The sequence below is a fragment of the Eptatretus burgeri genome, chromosome 10 (assembly GCF_056783735.1).
Source record: "Eptatretus burgeri isolate ZD-2024b chromosome 10, Ebu_testis_v1, whole genome shotgun sequence".
Taxonomy (NCBI): Eukaryota; Metazoa; Chordata; class Myxini; order Myxiniformes; family Myxinidae; genus Eptatretus; species Eptatretus burgeri.
Window position 1 is genome coordinate 54,037,198 of NC_140970.1, and position 21,833 is coordinate 54,059,030.

General features: G+C 42.4%; 1 protein-coding gene across 5 annotated transcripts in view; it reads left to right on the top strand.

Moving 5' to 3' along the window:
- Positions 1 to 21,833, top strand: part of LOC147018598 (mitochondrial 10-formyltetrahydrofolate dehydrogenase-like) — a 168,521-nt gene that overhangs the window by 110,388 nt on the left and 36,300 nt on the right. For all 5 annotated transcript variants that reach the window (XM_085898421.1, XM_085898423.1, XM_085898422.1 and 2 more), the window contains 7 exons: positions 1,259 to 1,409; positions 9,835 to 9,905; positions 10,330 to 10,435; positions 11,381 to 11,467; positions 12,018 to 12,112; positions 15,114 to 15,213; positions 15,546 to 15,644. In XM_085898421.1, the coding sequence (XP_085754547.1) occupies positions 1,259 to 1,409; positions 9,835 to 9,905; positions 10,330 to 10,435; positions 11,381 to 11,467; positions 12,018 to 12,112; positions 15,114 to 15,213; positions 15,546 to 15,644 (709 nt within the window). The remainder of the gene's footprint in view (positions 1 to 1,258; positions 1,410 to 9,834; positions 9,906 to 10,329; positions 10,436 to 11,380; positions 11,468 to 12,017; positions 12,113 to 15,113; positions 15,214 to 15,545; positions 15,645 to 21,833) is intronic.

Consider the following 21,833-nt stretch of genomic DNA (forward strand, 5'->3'; position numbering starts at 1 on the left):
AATTATGTGACTGATGATGTCATCAAATTTTTCTGTTCAGTGTGCACCATTTTATCCCTAGATGACCCTCAAAACTTTTCATACTGATCAGATGTAGCGTCCTACATATGTAATTTTGACCTCATAACAAAGGCACCAATGATGTCATAAATTAAAAATAAATCGCGCTTATTCCCTATAAAGAGTACTTGCCATGTGCCAAGTTTCAATTTTTTTCCATGGAGTGGTTTCAGAGATACAGAGGTCCAAAGTTTTTCCATTTTTCCAACATGGCTGCCACACGTCATGACCTATGACATCATACGTATCATTAAAACATTCTACATGAGTAGTCGCTCCAATGCTGAAAACATCTCAATCCGACAAGCAGTTGCGGAGAAAAACACTAAAGTTCTGTGCGGACAAACAAACAAACAAATGGACCCAAGTGCAATACCCTCTCCTTCAGTGAGGATAATAACAACAAAAACAAAAAAAGAGCAATCAGAGATTGCAAATTCTCACCAGGATTTCTTTGGAGTAGTGTTTTTTTTGTAGGTTTTAGGGTAAATCCAATATGGCTACCAAACCATGTGACCAATGACATCATATGTGTGAACCTTTTGTTCCTCATGGACAGGCAGTCATACATGTAAAGTTTCACCTCGATCTGTTCAGCCACTTCAGAGAAGAACATTTTTGAAGGTTAAAAAAAACAAAAAAACAATATGGCTGCCGAATCACATGACTGATGACGCCATTATTTTTCTGTGGACCATTTTATCCCGAGATGACCTTCAAAATTTTTCATACTGATCGGATGTAGCGTTTCACATATGCAATTATGACATCATAACGAGGGAACCTATGATGTCATAACAAACACACTCATTCAGCATGAGGAGTACTTGCAATTTGCCAAGTTTCCATTTTTTCCTTGGTGTGGTTTCAGAGATACAGAGGTCCAAAGTTTTTCCGTTTTCCCAATACGGCGGCCACACCACGTGACCTATGACATCATAATTATCATTAAACCATTCTGCATGTGTAGTTGCACCACTGATGAAAATTTCATCTGAATCTGACAAGCAGTTGCAGAGAAAAACACAAAAGTTCTGTACAGACAGACAGACAGACAGACAGACAGAAAAACGGACCCAAATTCAACACCCTCTCCGAATCCTTCAGCGAGGGTAATTAACAATGACTCTTCCAAATGAAGTCATCATATGATGAAATGTTTTTGAACATGATAATTGTGACTCGACCTGTTTTTTAGGCTGGCTGATCTCATGGAAAAACTTCAAGAGGAGTTGGCCACCATTGAGGCATTGGACTCTGGTGCTGTGTACACCCTGGCTCTGAAGACTCATGTCGGCATGGCAGTGCAGACCTTCCGGTACTTTGCTGGTTGGTGTGACAAAATACAGGTTTGATTCTACACATATTTCCTTTTTGTTCCTGGTTATGTCACGACAATTTCTCTTCTCTGTTGATGGATTAGGATCAATATATTTATTTGAAAATTTTCCAAATTGAGGTTGGATGGAATATTATTAAGGTAGTGGGATTGAATGCAAGGTTGTTTAAAATATTTTGACAACAACCTGCTCCAATGGCAGAAGCTACAATGACATAAAAAGCTCAGGTTCAGGCGTGTTTTTTATTATTTTTTTCACTCGGTTCATCTCTATTTTTGGTGAATTCTCCTACAGATTCGACTGAGACACTCCAAAATAATGTGAAAAGCTTTACTAATGTAGGTTTCCATTTGCAGAACTACGCACCACAAAAGTGTAAAATTTCTCCTCGTTTTTCATTGTTTTTGATAGGAGCAAAAGATATATTAAACAACAATAATTTTTGAGGATTTTTTGTAGTTATTGGGATTCTTATTATCTGGAGAAGGCAAAAGGTCAAATCTATACTTTGTTATATAATGAATGGAGAACGAGTCTTGCTGGCGAAGGCGAGTGTCGATATTGTCGGTGGACGGGTAGAACAATGGTTGAAATCAAGAGGGCTTTGATTGAAGTATGCTAACCACCATGGGTGGCAAGGAGAAGCTGATGCTACATGCATTAAAGCTTTGCTGGAGCAAAACATATACTTTGTTATTAATATTTAAAAATATTATCTCCTGATGCCAAGCTCCTTAAACAATGACCAAAAATGACCACACTACTTGAGCTCTTGTATTTGTGCTCAAAATCAGCAGTTGTATTTCTGCCAGTACCCCAACGAAGAACCACCACAATACCATCAAGGCAACACTAAGCTGTGAGCTCCTGTTGTCAGAAGGGCCTCAAAAAGTTCCAGAGAGGCATGAGGTGGGGGGATCGAGCGAGGTAGTACATGAAGCAGGTTGGGGTCTGTGAAATCCTGCCCTCATAGACGGTAGCGGATTAATGCACGAGCACGCAGGGCCCGTGCCCAGGGCATGGGGCCCCACACGACCGATCATGGTTAAAATCTTTCGAGACGGGGGCCTCGAGGGTGGGGTCTCACTTTGCCAACAAAACACATCACCTCGTGAGTGGTGATAAAGACAGTGCAAAGGGACTGCTCCATCTCAAGGAAAGAAAGCAATGTCATGTAATGAATCAATTAAAAAAATGTTTTTTTTCTGATGTGTAACTCGACAGGACTACAGTATTACAAAATTAGGGGGTGAGGTGAGGTTAGTCGAGAAAGCAAGTGGAATAATAATTGTTTAATGTACACAAATGAAACAATTTGTATAATTCCTCATGTTAATACACATCGACATTGTTGAACAAGTCCACATTACAATTTATTGTATGATCACAAAGCAATCCCTCATTAGTGAATGGACTAACCCGTGCGCACAGTGGAACATTGTAGTGTTTAAAAATCAGAGCAGCTTTTCCTGTCGATGAAACAAAGTTACCCCAGTGGTGCTGAAAAGAGAAAAAAGCTAAACAATGGGGGAAAATGGTGAAAATCTCCTGAAATTAACTTTTTTCGTTTCACAAATGGCAGAAACAGAAAAGGGTCCTCGGTCTCGCACATGTGCTGAGGTGTGGTTCAATTACCAATCAACTTGCTAATCCAGCTGTTCCTTATCAACGGTTTTGTTGGAATGCTTAAGCCACTTGGAGAGCGCTCTGTAAGAATTTTTTAGCTATTCCACAAGCCTAGTCTATGTGTACAAAAAATAAGAAAATAAAAACTTGGCAACTGAACTGCAAGTACAGAGGTGTGTTCCATTACCAATCAGCTGGTAGAGCACTCACCAAGTAGCTTATGCACTCCAATGAAACGGTTAAAGAATGGCTGGCTTGGCAAGTGATTAGCAAGCTGATTTACAATGGAACACCTTAACATGGCATTTTTTTTTCCAAGGGGGAGACAAAGGCAATGAAACATGGGAATTCCTCCAGATTTTTTTCAGTCGAGTCCATACCAACAAACTGTAGGCTAATTGAGTGCGAAAATAACATGGAGCCCCCTTTTTGGGGCCTTTTTGGGAAAAATAACATGGAATTCTCTTTTTTGGGGGCGTTTTGGCCTGGAATATTTTTTGTGCCCAGGGCCCCAAAAATATTGAATCTGCCTCTGCTTATAGAAGGCTCTCAAGCATTCCAGAGATGCATGGGTTGGAAGGACGAAATTAATTGTCCTGTATATGAAAAGGTGGGGGAGCGGAACCGCAAAATACACACACTCCCATATGTCGATTGAGTGTGATTGGGTGGACACACCACAGCTTCACAGCTTGCCCAGCCTTCTAGTGGGGCAACTTGGCTAAATATAGCATAACAATTGTGCATTTTGTGAGGAAAGCACCAAATTTGGCACACTAGTAGCCTAAGTAACTATGCAGGTAACAGAGTTACCTGCATAGTCCGTGAGCGTCAGTTGTGGCTGGATGGACATGTGGCTCGTTTTCCTAACGCTGATCCTGCTCACCAGATTCTCTCAGTGAGGGAGTCTCATGAGTGGAGGAGGCCAGTGGGCCGACCACGTGCCTCGTGGTTGCAGCAGGTTGATCAGCATCTCAAGGAGATAGGGATGCGCCAGGCATCTGCCTGGGGGATGGCCAGACGGAAGTTCCTGGAGTCCCGGTGGAAAGTGGACACAGCAATGCGCTGCTTTGTCGCATGTTCCCATACCTGACCTTACCTGGAGTTAAGCCTGGTGATGCATTGGGCAGGGTATATATATAGTCCGTCCAAACTTCTACGTTTGGACGGACTATATATACCCTGTCTACTTGTGTCTACTTGTGTGCCAAATTTGGTGCTTTCCTCACAAAATGCACAATTGTTATGCTAAGTTGCCCCACTATTCCAGCAACTTAACCCTTTTATGCTACCAATAACACAGCCACTTAACCCCTACAAATGACATAACACTAAATGGCTTATACATGTTGCAAGACTGTACATAAAATCGTAAATGTTTCTGATTGTCCCTTAAATGCTGCAAAGAACCCATCCCTCATGCACAACAATGCAGATTAAATTTAACTGCAGTATTAAATAGCGTTATGTGAAATATTTTTCTCTTATGATTGAAATTTAAATTGTTTATCGTTTGATGAATTTCAAGATTCTTTTTCTGTTCTAGAAACTCTATCACTTAAATTTGCCTTGCTGGGGTGGGATATGTACCTGTGGTTTCTGAGTAAAAAAAAAACCTGGCTAACACAGTACAGCCTATGAGCAATCACGAGGGTGAACGACAACCTATTTATTGGATGCCATCAATCAAATCTGTAAGCCTTTTAAATTCTGTTCTGCTTTCTGCTATGCTACTCAGTTAACGTCCTAGTGCTTGCTGCTCAGGAAGAGAGTGTTCTGTTTGCAAGATAATGAAGGCCCTAATACAAGTTTTCTTAAACATTTATTTGGATTGTGGCTAAAATCTGCCTTTCAATAGGAATATGAAGCCTGGTGTTGGCTTAATGATTAAGGTGGTGGGCTTAGGATCCTAGGATCCTGAGTTCAAATCCCACTCAGCTGTTGAATTAATATCAGGTGGGGTTGACTTTGCCTGTCATCCTTCTGAGGTCGGAAAAATGAATGCCAGCTTTATGGTATCCTGTGTCAGAGTGGCGACCCGTCCAGGATTGTACGCAATAGCCAAGGAGAATGCTTAAGCCACTGTCACACCTTGACGTTTTAGCCAGCGAATGCCGACGTATGAAAAATTTGGCGAATACGCTGGCACACGTCGAATACGTTATGGGTAAGTTTTGTATACGTTAAGAGCACGCTGGCATACGTTGTAGTACGCCGAGCTCATCAACAAATTTTGTGCATGCACAAAATTTGTCGACGTGCTCGGCGTATGACTCACACGTTCCGCATACGCTGGTCATAAGTTGTATGCACGTTATGTGATCATTGACACACATCGACACATGTTACTTGTAAGTTACTCATAAGTCGAAAAATGTCGAGGTAATGTTTAGCTTACCCAAAACTTATTTCTAACCTATGAGTAACGTGCTTTGAACCTATGTGTAATGCATCTCCAACGCATATTGATGTATGTAGACGTATTTTACGTCTTCCGGATGACCACAGAACTTACTGAACATGTTTCTAACTTACAGCTACCGTATAATGGTGTATTGGCAGCGTTTAGGGGAATTGGTATATAAAAATGGGGTTCACAGGAGGAACCCGTCAGTGTTCCAGACTCCATGGTGAGCAGATGGTCCATGTCATCCGAGAGATGGAGGATCCGGCAACGCTGAGACGAGAATACCTACTAGCTGTCCTCCAACATCAACATGACCTCATCGATTTGACACTGTACCAGTTGCATGCCAATAGAGCCAGGAGAAGAAGAGGTGAACGGAGGAGAAGGAACTGGGTGAGACCATGGATCGGGAGGCGACGGCAGTTTGGCATGTATGACCAGCTCATGGTGGAACCCCGTAACGAGAAGTTCTTCGAAGTTTTCTTCGGCGTGACGGTGATGTTGACACTTCGATGTCAAGTGCGGTTACGATTTGAATCGTCAAGCGGCAGCCTTTTAATAGGCTACGCCACGTGATCGTCGGCGATACGCTGCCGCGCTATGCATAAGTTAGACTATCATTGGGCATAAGTTGTGAATGCTGACAACACGCTATGCATTCATTGGTATAGGTTATCTATGTTATCAAAACGTTCTGTGTACGTTACTAATGCGTTATGCATACGTCCAACTCGTTATGAATACACTATTATACGCCCAAAACTGAAAAAAATAGTTCAGCGTATGCCAGCGTTTTAGATAAATTTTGATACGTTGCCATATGCTGGTGAAATCGTCAAGGTGTGACAAGGGCTTTCGGCAGCACCAATGCTTTGCACCAAAAATGGCCCTGATGGATAGAATAGGAAGATTGAGTTGAGACATTTCATAGTTTGTTGTTGAGAGGAGGTGCAATAAATACAATTGTCTTATCTTAATTCACTTGTGGATGTAGAATATTCATGAATAGGGTGAAATGTTGACCCCCTTCCCTACAACTCTGCACGAAGTATGCATTGGAACATTGTCTCTACTCGTGTTTTGCAAGATAGTTTTTTTTTGCATTTAGCTTTGGCCAAAATGTGATGAAGCATTTGTCAAATACAAAGTGTATGTATCCAGTAATATAGAAGAGTATAAATTACTGTATATGTATAAAAAAAACTAAAAAGAAACTATTTATCAAATCAAAACAATAAAATTGATCGAATTAAAACTATTTCATTGATTAATATATAATTTCACAACATCATGACTCATACACATCTTTACTATGAGAGAGCTGTCTGTCTGTCTGTGTGTCACCATTTTTCTCAGAGATGGCCAAACGGATCTTCGTCAAGCTTTCAGAGGTTCATCATTGAGTGTTGGGGAGTGTTTTAGGCAAAAACATTTTTTTTCTGAAACGCTGTATAGGGCCTAAGCCTTTATAGCTCTGTGAAAGGCAATATTAAATGATCCCCGACCCCATTCCTTAGTGGGTGTAGGGAAGTGTTTTAGGCCCCCCACAAAAAAAAATGAGAAAAAAAATTAGATTTTTTTTCAAAATGCCGAGTACTCTGTAAATGTTAGAACTTCATTAAAAATCAAAAAGCATGTTCAAACATGTGATGTCACAAAAATGCACACACACACATTCCATCCAGCAGTCTAGGAATGCATGGAAGAGTTGAAAACTAGTGCTTGTACTCGGGGTGTGCACAAGAGGCATGGAGGTGGTTTAAAAATTTTTTAAAAAGCCCCAGGGATTCAGGGTGGGAGGGTGTGGTATGGCGTGGGGGACAATTTTCTCCATGTCAATGTGTGTTGTATGGCACCATCTGGTGGAAACTGGTATTAAAAATCGAACTAAATATGCCAGAGACCTCGTAAAGGTGGAATAATGAATCCATCCAAGGACGAGTTCTTTGCTCGTAGAACAAACAATAACTGCCATTTGGAGAGATGTGAGGAAGAAAGGAGACCGTGAGTAAAGGCAATTGGTTTTGCATAAGTTATTTGTGGCAATACCACACACTGAAGTTTGAAGACTAACTCCCAGCCAACCAGGATGATGTAATTTGAAGCACTTGCAGATGACAAAGAGAAAATGCGAGTGTGAAAACAGAGGATCCATGTCGAAAGAAAGGGCCTCATCGGTGGAGTCATCGAAGTTGGGGGGGGGATACACCACACACAGAAAGAGACAAGCTAATGGTGAAGGGAAATGTTAAATTATGTGAAAGAAATGGTGAGAATGGGGTTGGTAAAGCTTACATAATGGGATTAGTACAGTGTATATAATACAAGTAAGACAAGAAAAAGAGCAATCAGAGATTGCAGACCCTCGCCAGGACTTCTTTTGAGTGGTGTATTTTTTATAGGTTTGAGGGTAAATACAATATGGCTGACAAACCATGTGTCCGAGCAAGTTAAAATTTAAAACATGTATTCCCCATCTCTACTAGATCATAAATGTAAAGTTTCACATCGATTGATTAAGCGGTTCCAGAGAAAACATTATTTAATATTTTCTTCAATCCAACATTGCTGTCAAGCCATGTGACCTATCAATTATTCCTTAACACAGTCGTGCAACTATGGCTTGGGGAACACTTGTGTGAAGTTTCTCCTCAATTTGCCCAGCCGTTCTGGAGAAGATTTTTGAAGGTTTAAAAAAAAAAACATAACATGGCTGCCAAATCACATGACTGATGACGTTATTATTTTTTTTTTTCTGAGGACCATTTTATCCCTAGATGACCCTCAAATATTTTCATACTGATCGGATGTGGCGTTCTTGATATGCAATCATGACGTCATAACGAGGGCACCTATGACGTCATAACAAATCACACATTCCCCATGAGCAGTACTTGCTGTGTGCCAAGTTTCATTTTTTTTCCTTGATGCGGTTTCAGAAATACAGAGGTCCAAAGTTTTTCCGTTTTCCAACATGGCTGCCAAACCACGTGACCTATGACCTCGTAATTATCATTAAAACATTCTGCATGAGTCGACGGACCAATGTTGAAAATTTTGTCTGAATCCATTGAGAGAAAAAAACACGAAAGTTCTGTACGGACAAACATACAGACAAGCCGGTAGGTGGCGATGGGTCGCTGAGCATGGAAACTATAAGATATAGAGCAAAATGGATGTCATATAACGGATAGGGAATCACCTTAAGATTACGCATATCAAATCTCATCCAGTTCCATCTACTGATAACTACTCGTTATCCATTTGAATGAAAAGTACCAAAAATGTGGTTTGAAATCGGAAATCCCCAAAGTTCGAGGGGGTGCTGTGGATGAACAAAGATCTAAATCGAAAATCCGGCTCGATTGTTTGTGCACAATGTATTCCAGACGATTAGTGTGAATTTTCATGACCATCCGACCATAACCCTAGGAGGAGTAGCATTTGGCACGAAGGCACCTCCAGCTCTCGCATATTATCGATTTTTGCACTAATTGACCTTTGACCCCTGACCTAAGCGAAATCGGTCAATATGTCCTGAGGAAAAGTTGTAGTACTCATTGAGTACCATGAACCTGCAAAGTTTCATTTGTATCGATGCACTCACCTGGTCGCTAGGGGGCCTTCAATTTTCGCCAATTTTCACGCATATCCTAATTGTAGGGGGCGCTGCGGGTAAAGTATTCCATATATCACAAAAACCGGAATATATTTGATAGAGCATCACCTGTAGATCATTTGTGCCAAATTTCATATCCCGACGTAGGATAATGGCTTTCGGAATTGATTTCGCGTGAACGGAACCAATTTTGAAGGTTTTTCGGTTGTTGCTCGGGAACCAAAGTGTCCCTAGCAACCATCACAATTTCCAAAGCACTATGTTATAAGATGTACCGACCACCTGAGTTTGGTCAAAATCCGCCCACGTTTACTACCAATTATTCTCATGACAAACGAACAAACAAACAGACAGAATTACTGACAATGAGGATCACCTATTTCGGCGACCCAACAGACAGACAAACAAAATAAACGGGCCCAAATGCAATACCCTCTCCTTTGGCGAGGGTAATGATAGATGAAGTTAATCGAGTGTGCAGATAGCACAGACATGATGGGCCAAATGTCCAAAACCCACAATCGGAAAACACGATATACGAGGTGACAAACTTTTTGACCATCCTTCGATGTTATATCTTCATTATCTAACAAACTGACAAAGCCGAGGCAATTTCGTATTACTATACAGTGTAGATGTCTTGTATATGTAGAAAATTGTACTTTTAGAAATGAGATTTTACAATTCGATAAGTGCATTTGCCAAACAAAGCAAATAATTGTATAAACTATTGAAATAAATGTTGTCACTGGACATACCCATCATGTGTTTTTGTTTTACAGGGTTCAACTATTCCTATCAACCATGCAAGGCCAAACCGTAACCTTACGCTCACTCGTCGACAGCCACTCGGGTGAGCTCATCCACTTTAACTTATTTTTACCTCCGCCACCTCAGGTAGACAGAGGTTATGTTTTCACCCCTGTTTGTCTGTCCGTCTGTCTGAGCAAGATATCTCAAGTTATGGACGGATTCGGCCGAAACTTGGTGGATAGGTTGGGTGTGTGACAAGGACGAATGAATTTGATGTTGTTGAAGAGGCCGGATCCCAATGCGGATATCAGTGGAATACAAAAAGTGAACTGTTCAGCTTGGCGGAGGTATTAGCTCTCCTGAGTGCCGTTCTAGTATTGTATGTTTAGCCATCTGTTTGTATGTTTGTATGTTGCAATTTGTTGTCATGACATTCTGGTTGCTTGTGTCATATCCATTATATAGCTTTACATATACAGCTTTCTTGGCTGTATATTTCAATTATGTTCGACATGTGTGCACAGTGTTTGTGCTATAGTAATCCCTTGGAACTATCCTCTCATGATGCTGGCATGGAAGAGTGCTGCTTGCCTTGCTGCTGGAAACACACTGGTTCTGAAACCTGCACAGGTATCCTTCCAAACGCATCAATCCTCATCCACGAGTTTGCATGCTTGCCACTCACACTGCTATTTCATTCACAGGGTCACAGGAAAGCTCAATCACAGTGTGGATGGGTATCACACTGACATGAGAACAATGTTGAAAATTATTCGTGGAATAGATTAGTGGAACACCCGTTTAACTGGCCCAGCAGGACTCTCTGAGATCTGATATGCAACATACTTGTTACAGAATGTTGGTGCTGCAGAGGCAGTTTCTTGGCCATGGTTATAGTGGGTGGTTTGCCATTGCCTTCTCACCAGTCAGTCAGGACAGGAGTTTGGAAATTGGCCATGGTGGTGGTGATAGATTGTCTATGCAAAGGATCTTTAACATCCACCAACTTACACAATACTGACATACAGCACACCCAGTTTAACGTCTACCTGTGGGACGGCACACACATTGATGCCTCACCTTACCTGAAAAACACCAGGATGGCAGTTCATAGCTGGGCCAAGATTCAAAACCCAGGCGAGACATCTCATAGCCAGGTGTGCTTATCTTTAGGCTATCCTGCCAGCCCCCAGCAGTACTATAAATATGTGATGTGAAGATATCATTGCAAGTGAATGAGCCATGGTGGTTGCTGCTAATGTTTGCATTAAGTCAGTAATACAATTCCAGGCCCAACAGGATTTCTCTCCCAGGGATGGGACCAGCTTGACTTTGTTTAGACTATGGAAAACTGAGTGTGGTATTTTACTGTTTTGGATAGAAACTGAATTACCGCAATTTCTTTTGATTTCTCTCCCCCCCCCCTCCCCGTAGCATTGCATTTGTTAAATTACAATGTGCAGAAGTGCTGGGATAAGCATATGACGTGTACAGTTTGCCAGTGCACGTCTTTCGTTGTCTGATTATTTGCATTACATTATATTGTATTTCAAATGTCATTGTTGTTGAATGCAGGTAACTCCTCTCTCGGCTTTGAAGTTTGCAGAGCTGTCTGCCCGTGTTGGATTTCCACCAGGAGTGATCAATATTTTGCCTGGACCTGGAAAGTATACTCCCATATGTTCACACAAATATAACATCCTGTTATCACCTTCCAAGCATCCCTGGTTTGCTGCACTCACATTTGTCTGATGCTCATCTTTCATGTGTGTGTGTGTGTGTGTGTGTGTGTGTGTGTGTGTGTGTGTGTGTGTGTGTGTGTGTGTGTGTGTGTGTGTGTGTGTGTGTGTGTGTGTGTGTGTGTGTGTCGTACGTGGGATGTTGATGGGACTTATCAGGCTTCGGGTTAGGGTTAGGATTTGGGATGTTGTACAGTATCTGATAAAAAATGGGCAAAAAGTTGAGAAGCCTCTTTGTTGTCAAACGCAAACTGCTTGCTATGGCCGATGAGGAAGCCATGTGCCTCAGGCTCAGGCACCTGTTGAATATTCTCAGAACTTTAGCCTTCACCTTGTCTGTTATAAACGGGATAGGTACCAAAGACTTGTGAACCCGATTAACTTATGCAGTTGATGACATAACATTTTATCATTTACTTGATCAACCCCTCCTCCCCCTCCAACTCCTATTACTGTCTTCATTTATCCTAACAGGGTCCGTGGTTGGACAACATATGTCAGAACATTGTGATATCCACAAGATCGGCTTCACCGGTTCCACAGAGATTGGCAAGCAAATCATGAAAAGGTTATAAAAACTTAAGCTATAATAAAGAGGTATCGAATGTAATTTGAGGAACAAAACTTAAATTTTGACAGATTTGATATTCTTGAATCACGGGTGTATAAATTAATTTTTGTGAGAGGTAAGATGTGGTTATTGTACTCAACACAATTCAAGATCATGTCATTCAGCCTTTATAATTCTCCAGCACAGACCTTTGCTTGACCCCTGCAATGTGTTTTGGGTTTTTGCCAGAAGAGAACTGACCCGACTTCATTCTATAAGCTATGGTTTGAATGTTGGGTGGATGGTAGTCCTAGAAAATGCGTTAGATGAAGAAAATGACTAAATATAAGTAGTAGTCATGGTCATGGTGGTAACTGTAGCCAAGTTATTCGACCACCCCCCTCATGCAGTGGGAGACATGGGGTTTTGCGTGTGTGTGTGTGTGTGTGTTGTTGCTGCTGTTTCATATGCAGCCTGTGGCTACTGGTTGCATCATTTTTTTCTGGAAGCGCAGCTGTGCTGCTGCTGCAGTGCCCCTGTTACCAGTAAGCCACTGCTCATTTTGCTGACCTCAGAAGGATGTCAGGCTGTCAACCCACCTGGTGTTATTTCAACAGGATGACAGGGACTCAAACAGAAGACCTTAAGATCTTAAGCCAGCCACCATAACCGTTAAACCAATACCTGTGCGTGTCTGTGTGCGTGTCCAGGCCATAACGTTTTTGAGCTTTTGAGCTTTTGAGCTTTTGTCATCAAATTTTCAACAAACCTCTACTGTGAGAATATGGAAAAAATAATGAAAAATATGACTACTGGATCTGGAGCTGATCTGGACTCTGGCCTAATGTTGCAACCCAAATTTGGTAGCATTCTGTCTGGTGAGTCTGGAGAAGAATATTTTTGAAAGAATTTTCTAAGTCCACCATTTTGACCTACTTAAAGTCATGTGACCGGAACTAGCTTTGCAATCCCTGTAACCAGTCATAAGCAGAACCTTGCTGCTAAATTTATGCCAGATCGGCCCAGCGGTTTGGCCTGAGAGGTCGAAATAGGAGACAGATGGACGGACGGTGCAAGATGACCATACCTCGTGTGGAATTCCAATTCCAGATAAGCTGAAAACAGCTGTCTCGTGCTTGACCAGCTGCGATGTGGCTAATAAGGGCTATTTATTGTCTCTATGAGTTTTCCCTTTCACATTTTGACCCAATTTTAAGCTTATCTGGAGCTGTTAGTTTTCCTACATACACATACTATGTATGGTTGCCTGTTCATTTATGTATGGGAGGCAGAGAGGGGAGGGGGGGGAGAGAGGGAGGGGAGGCAGAGTGGGGAGGGGAGAGGGAGAGAGGAGAGAGGGGAGGGAGAATGGGGAGGGAGAGTGGGGAGGGAGAGAGGGGAGGGGGAGGGTGGAGAGAGGGTGTGGATAGTAAATAGAGTGATATGTTATGCTTAATGACCGAACACAAATTTAAAAAACAGCTCATGTCAGAACAGCTGTACACACAATGACATAACGGAGTTTGTCATGTTAACCACTAGCACATCTGCAAAAACTATGATATCCCAGTTCCAGAAAATTTGTGGGAACATTAACCAAAAGCATGGACTGAAAACTTGGAAGTACCGCTCACGTACGACCTAATGATCCCATAGAGCATGAACATTGAAACCAAAGCATTGCGACCATATATCTTACTTCAGTACAAAAAAGAGAGAAGAAGGCATTGCTAAGTGAGGTGTTAATACCAGTGATTTTGGACTAAACAATGCAGAAATCAAAAAATGACCAAATACCAAGACCTCAAGAATGAAGTGAAAAGATCCTGGAAGCTGAAGAATGCCAAAGTTGTACCAATGAAAGCTGGACCGACAGGAATGATGACAAATAACCTCACAGAGATATTAAAAACCATCCCAAGGAATATTATTACAAAAAACGACAGTTGGAAGCTATCCAAAGCTTAGCGACGATCATGAAGAGCCCCCTCAGCACAAAACTTTGAAAACAGAAAACTTCACACCTTGGTCCATGAATCGTGACACCTCACCGAAACGAAGGTGGATACTTTGAGCCCACCCTGGGAGTACTCCATTCCATGTTCTGAAACCCGCATATGGATACCAATCAATGACACACACACACACACACACACGCACACACACACACACACACGCACGCACGCACACACACACACACACACACACACACACGCACACACACGCACACACACACACACACACACACACTGAGACCCGGTGGGTCTCAGTTTCACCTCCTAAAACCCACTCACAGGTGGAGATAGCAGGCAACAGTAACTTGCATGCACACACACACACACACACACAAATACTTTGAGACCTGGGATACCTCCATTTCACTTTTTAAAACCAGAATATGCAGATACCAATCAACGACACACACACACACACACACACACACACACACACACACACACACACACACACACACACACACACACACACACACACACACACACACACACACACACACACACACACGGAGGTCGATACTTTGAGACGTGGTAGGTCTATTATTTCACCTCCTGAAACCAACCCACATGTGGAGATAGTAGACAACACCAACTTGCATGTACACACACACACACGCACGCGTACATACACAAACACATACTCATACGGAGGTGGATACTTTGAGTCCTGGGAGTGCTCCGTTTGACTTTCTGGAACCCCTATATGGAGATGACACACACACACACACACACACACACACACACACACACACACACACACACACACACACACACACACACACACACACACACACACACACACACACACACACACACACACACACACACACACACACACTTATTAGTATAGTTGACGAAAGACATCCAGATGGAAAGAGCACACATGGATGAAAAATACCTGGATTTTACTGTGCAGGTGCTTTTCTACAACCACATATTAAGGTGTACTTGCTTATTGCCATCAAAAGTTTTAGTTCATATTGTTGCTCTCTGCGTTTCTACAGCTGTGCAATGAGCAACTTGAAGAAAGTATCATTGGAACTGGGTGGTAAATCTCCACTCATCATTTTCAGTGACTGCGATCTTGACAAGGCAGTGAGAATGGTATGTTTGACAATGTTGTATCATGTGAAATGTTAACTCAAATGCTCCCCAAAGTAAATTTGCTGTTATCTTTTTGCTACGATGATGAATAAGCGATTCTCCAAGTAACCATTACACGAGGGATGATGATGTTTCAATCCGCAAGTCTTTGCAGCATTAATATAAAATAGGTGGTTGTGATGGTGTCAGGACAAGCATATCCCTCAAAGATGAGATTTTGCTGAGTGGGTATCATATCAGAGATAGATTTAAAGAACTCTTGATTGGCAGACAGGTTTAGTGCAAGGCAAGTATCTTGTGTTTCAAAACACCATAATACATGTCACCTGCAGGGAATGAATGCTGTGTTCTTCAATAAAGGAGAAAACTGCATTGCTGCCGGGCATCTATTTGTGGAGGACTCTATTCATGATGAGTTTGTCCATGGTGTGGTAAGCTAAACACAAATACCGTTTAAAATGCCAATTACAGTACAAGATTGAAGCTTGTGAGAAAGAGGTGACAGAGGGCAAAAAGACAAAATGATAGCAGGGTAAGCCTGGTGTTGGCTTAATGGTTAAAGTGGCTGGTTTAAGATCTCCCAGTCTTGAGTTAGAACCCCTGTCACCGTTAAATTAACACTAGGTGAGGTGGACTCAGCCTGTCATCCTTCTGAGGTTGGCAAAATGAGTACCAGTGTATTGGTAATAGAAGACACTGCATCAACAGCACAGCTGCACCCCCAGAAAATGATGCAACCAGCAGCCAAAGGCTGCACACGATGGCTAGCTAGTGGGACAGTAGCATAAAAGTTGGATACAACAAAGGAATATATATATATACATATATACTTTATACATATATATATATATATATATATATATATATATATAAACTATATACATATTTTATATACATATATACTATATACATATTTTATATACATATATACTATATACATATTTTATATACATATTATATATATATATATATATATATATATATATATATATATATATATATATATATATATATATAAATATATATAAATATATATATATATATATATATATATATATATATATATATATATATATATATATATATATATATATATACTAGTAAAGGTGCCCGTTTTCGACGGGCGTTACTGGCAACATATGGTAAAAGACAGATGGCATGAATGTATTTTAAACAATATATTACATCATTTTTATCCATTGATTATCATTCAGGTTTTCCCCTTCGACTGTCCCGCAGTAGCTGCACTTCGATGACATTACCACGTAGTTTAATGACTACACAACGTGTACCATTCGTGAGTTCCGGAGGATCCAGAGAGCGCATTAATATTACAGGGCACCCTACTTTAAAGTGATGCAAAAGGCCGGATCAGTTTCATCTACATATTCATATCTTGTAGATTTTAGCTGGCCGGATCAGTTTCGTCTACATATTCATATGTTGTAGAATTTAGCTGATTCTGAATCTGTTAACAGCATGTCGATCGGATGGTTCTGTGATTTTCTACGGTAGTAAACAGAAGTATGACTTAAGCCTGTACGCCACAATGCGGAGACCCGAGATTTTTATGTGCACGTGCTCAATCCCGCACCCACCCGGAAAAGACCCAAGTACACTGTCAGTACTCACCTCCACACCAAAACGATGATCATGATTTTGGGTTTAACCATAACTGACCGGGCGAAACTTTGTTGGCAGTTGGTCTGGCTGGGCAGCGGGTATTGGTCGATGAAAATTTCAAAACGGCAACCATGTATAAAAAAAGCAAAGAAATACTTTGTATTTAGTCAGAAAGTCATGGTTTTGTGAAGAAACATACCGCACATGGAAAGTGCAAATTCGTCAGGTATGAACTCAACTGTTTTCTCCCCAAATGGAGCGTGATTCTATGAGCCGAACTCATCTTAGTGGTCCTCTAAAAAATGGGAAACATTTTTATTTCTTTTTTGTGCAATAATTCCTCCCATTTTGCAAATGGAGAACATGAACTGTTTAACTACCATAATCATCAAAACGAATTTTGATGGGCCTCTTATGGAAGACAATAATATCATTACTATATATGTCAAAGCTTGTTTCATTTCATGCAGTAACAAAAATCTGATGGTGGAACAAAAAAAGGGGCGTGCTGAAATATTAATATAATATAATATAATAATAAGATAGGTTTAACGACCATAATCATCAAAATGAATTTTGATGGGCCTCTTAAGGAAGACAATAATATCATTACTAATATGTCAAAGCTTGTTTCATTCATGCAGTAACAAAAATCTGATGGTGGAACAAAAAAAGGGGCATGCCGAAATATTAATTTCTATATATTGTTGCGAATTCGCGCCCGCCGGCGTGCGAACGGCCATGTGACTCGAATCGCGGCACGTCGCCCACCGGCCGGACAATTCCGTCGTGACCCTCTTGGACTAACGCCGGGAACTAGTCACGGGTGGGCCTTTCGGCCTCACCACGATCGTGCCAATCGGCCCCCGCGTGGGATAGGGTTGTTCGCCAAACTCGACCTACCTAAGTACCCACGCGGAGGGTAGACCGGGCGATCGCACCTCGCCGCAGGTCGACTCCGGACACAGGCCACTTAAGCGACCCGTTCCGTACTATCGGGATAACCGAGCGGTGTTATCGTCGGCCTCGACTGTTCCGATTAATTATCGGGCGTATTAAACCCACTACCAACCCTTTACATGAAGCAAGATGGAGATTCAATAAAAGAAAAGACGAAGCGAAACGGGAAAACAGTTCAACATGATGCACATTTATTCTGCGGCACACGGAGAGCACACATATACAATTAAACAGAATACACATAAAGCAATTGCAACAAAAGAAACACAACAATGCAGAGATACTACCGACTACGCGAGCACACGGCAACACTTAAACAGTTTTACTTTACAGACGGCGCCAACAACACATTTACTCAAAAGTAAAAGAAAAGGCCACCCTCAAAGACAAGGGGGCAGACGGGGCCTGTGGGCCAATATTTGCGTGGGACCTGAAAGAGCGGTCAGGTCCGCGAGACCGGGTGGATCCTACCCGTGTCTTTGTGATGAGCCGCAAATGTGGCAGCGCAGCGGTGCCCCGACTTCGCGCTCCTTCGCGGGTTTCGTTGGCACTGCTTGGAGTGGGGTGGGAAAGGGGCCCCCTTTTTGCACTATCTCAGCGCGGGGGAAAAAAGGGGGGGGGAATTGTTGATGCTCTGGGGAAAGAGTATAGCTGGCTTGCTTGGGTCCCGCGACGAGTGATTCCACCGCGACCTCGTCGCCGACCGCCGTCTTCCTTGCCTCGGACCCGAGCTCTTCAGTCTCTTCCCCAATTCTCCTTAGCCGACTGCAGCAAACCACCTGTACGCCCTCGCCTCCCGACTCCACTCCGCGCTCCAACCCGACTCTGCCCAAAACACTCTCCGCTCTTCTGAGGCCGACTCTGCCCAAACAGACTCTGCCGAGACTGACTCGACCCAAACCGACTCTGCCGCTGCCACACTCTGCCGCTGCCACACTCTGCTCTCCAAAACTGACTCTCCTCTCTTCCAAAACCGGTTCTGCCGAGATTCGCCCCGCGCTCGGCGCTTTATAGGCTGGCAAGAGAACCCATATGCAAATTTCTGGATCAGAACGAGCTCGGGGGTGGAGCCACGCTCGCCCATTGGACAGAGAAAAAGGGGCGTGAGTCTCCCCTGATCCTCGAATTTGCATATCTCGATTATACACCGACGCACCTGGAGGCGGGGCCAAACCGCCCCGCGCTTGCTGATTGGATGGATCAGAAGTGGGCGTGTAGCATTCCTGATCCGAATTCTCCTCGGAAAGGCCGCATTTTGCACTCGCGGCTCGGCGCGCGTCCCGTACGAGCCCAGGACAGCCTGACGCTCGGCGTTCACAGGTGGTGCGGGAATGGCGGCAGAAGGAGGAGAGGTGAAGGCGGTGGAGGGTTTATGGTGGTGGTTTATGGCCATGGTGCCATTTGGAATGGCGGTGATGCGATGTTTGCGGGAGCGAGTTGTGAAGGTAAAGATCGTGGCTGTTGGCGTTGTTGTTGTTGTGAAGCGGCATTGTGGTTGGTGGTTGTTGTGTGATGGCGGTTGAGACGTAGTTGGTTCAAAATAAAGATAGAACAGAAAAACGGCTATCTCAAAGGGTTGCAGCCCGAATGAATCACATTTATTCCCTCTAAACAACGGGTTTGGGGCTAACTACACATGTACTTACAGAGATATCTCACCTATGGGACCTGAATGGTGGTTTGCAAATTTCCACAACCGCAACGATTTATATTTATATATATATATATATATATATATATATATATATATATATATATATGTATATATATGTATATATATATATATATATATATATATATATATATATGTATATATATATATGTATATGTATATATATATATGTATATATATATATATGTATATGTATATATATATATATATATATATATATATGTATATATATATATATATATATATATATATATATATATATATATATATATATATATATATATGTATATGTATATGTATATATATATGTATATGTATATGTATATATATTTGTATATGTATATATATATATATATATGTATATATATATATATACATATATATATATATATATGTATATATATATATATATGTATATATATATATATGTATATATATATATATATATATATATATATATATATATATATATATATATATATATATATATATGTATATATGTATATATATATGTATATATATATATATGTATATATATATATATATATATATATATACCTGGCGTAGTGGCGTGCGCCTGTAATCCGGCTACTCGGAGGCTTGGGTTGGAGGATCGCTTGAGGACGGCGTTCTGCGCTGGGCCGCGCTATGAGAGGGTGTAGGGCAGCCCGGAATTATGGCGAAACCCAATCCTTATCCCTGTGTCGTAAGAGGCGACCAGGGTTGCGTCAGGAAGGGCATCCGGCGTAAAACCTATGCCAAATCAGTGTGCGGATCATAACGGATGATCCGCTGTGGCGACCCCTAATGGGAGCAGCAGAAAGACGAACAACATATATATATATATATATATATATATATATATATATATATATATATATATATATATATATATATATATATATTAAGCCTGGTGTTGGCTTAGTGGTTAGGATGGTGGCTTGGGATCCCAGGGTCCTGAGTTCAAGACCCGTTGGCTGCTGAATTAACACCAGGGGGTTGACTCAGCCTGTCATCCTTCCGAGGTCGGCGAAATGAGTGCCAGTGTACTGGTCCCGGTGTATGCCCCGGTTAGAATAGGTGTACCATATCCCTGTGTGTCGTAAGAGGCGACCAGGGTTGGCGTCAGGAAGGGCATCCGGCCATAAAACATTGCCTCAAGAAAAAGCCAAACCAAATCAAAAGTTTAATGATTTTGTGCGTCGAAACGGTGTTCGACATCTGCAGTCCGCACCGTATCATCCTGCCACGTGCGGGCAGTCGGAGTCATTTGTTAAAATGTTGAAACGTGTTTCGCGTAAAGGGAAGATTGCATCTGCGCAGACAGTGATTGTTGTGCTTTTATTGCCATATGGAAATGCTATCCATCCAGCCACCGGTGACACTCCTGCCATTCGTCTGTATGGATGTGCGTTGCGGTCTAGGCTGGATTTGCTGCGACCTGAACGGTCGGTGGCTGGGGCGGTGTCGCGCCCGACGCTAGTGCGTGGTGTTGGTGTGGGACAGCAGCGCGTGGAACAAATGCATGATAGCTGTTCCGCATCACCCCCCCCCCGTACCGAGTGACGTGGAGCCCCCGCTTCTGATGTCGCCGTGGCCAGACGTTGTAGCGCAAGGCCAGACGTGCCAGCACCCACGGGGCTAGCAGACTCAGGGTGTTTACCTGATTCAGTCCTGCCCGAGGGAGACGAGCATGCTTGTCGGCCGGGGGGGGGGGGCGTTTGATGTTGCAGTTGGGGGCGAGTCCGGCGAGGGTGTCACCTCGACCTAGCCAGGAGGCGTCTGGGCCTGGGCCGTCCGGCGGCGCTGTCCGCCCGGGGCGGATCAGGAGACGTCCGCGGATCTTTGGAGATTTTGATTGTTGATTGGCGTCATTTTGCCATTTTATGATTGTCATTTTATAATTGTCATTTTAGAAGGGGAGGAGTGTGCTGTATGGGCGTGGAGTGCTGTATGGGCGTGGAGTGCTTATGATAGTAGTCACGTGGTTGGGTTACATATATCGTTACTCGCCCGCTAGAGGCTTTTAGTAGTGTGCATCCGAGAGGGAAATAAAGCAGAGTTACTACTTCACTCTCACTCTCGTGTCCCGCTGCACCTCGGACACTACAGGTATGTAACGCAAGGAAAGAGGAGAGAGGTGTGGAGTGCGACAATAATATTATAGGCAACTTACAAAAGTAGACACAGGATAGACTTGATGTGAAATTAATAACAGTAACAACAATAATGATCTTCTACAGACTGACTTAACAGACAGGTGCCAACACACTCAGACACATACAGGAAAAGAAACCCCAATGAGAAGGGACTTTTGCAGCCAGGGAGGGAGGGGGTTGAGGTTATGCTCTCTCTACCTGGGCGT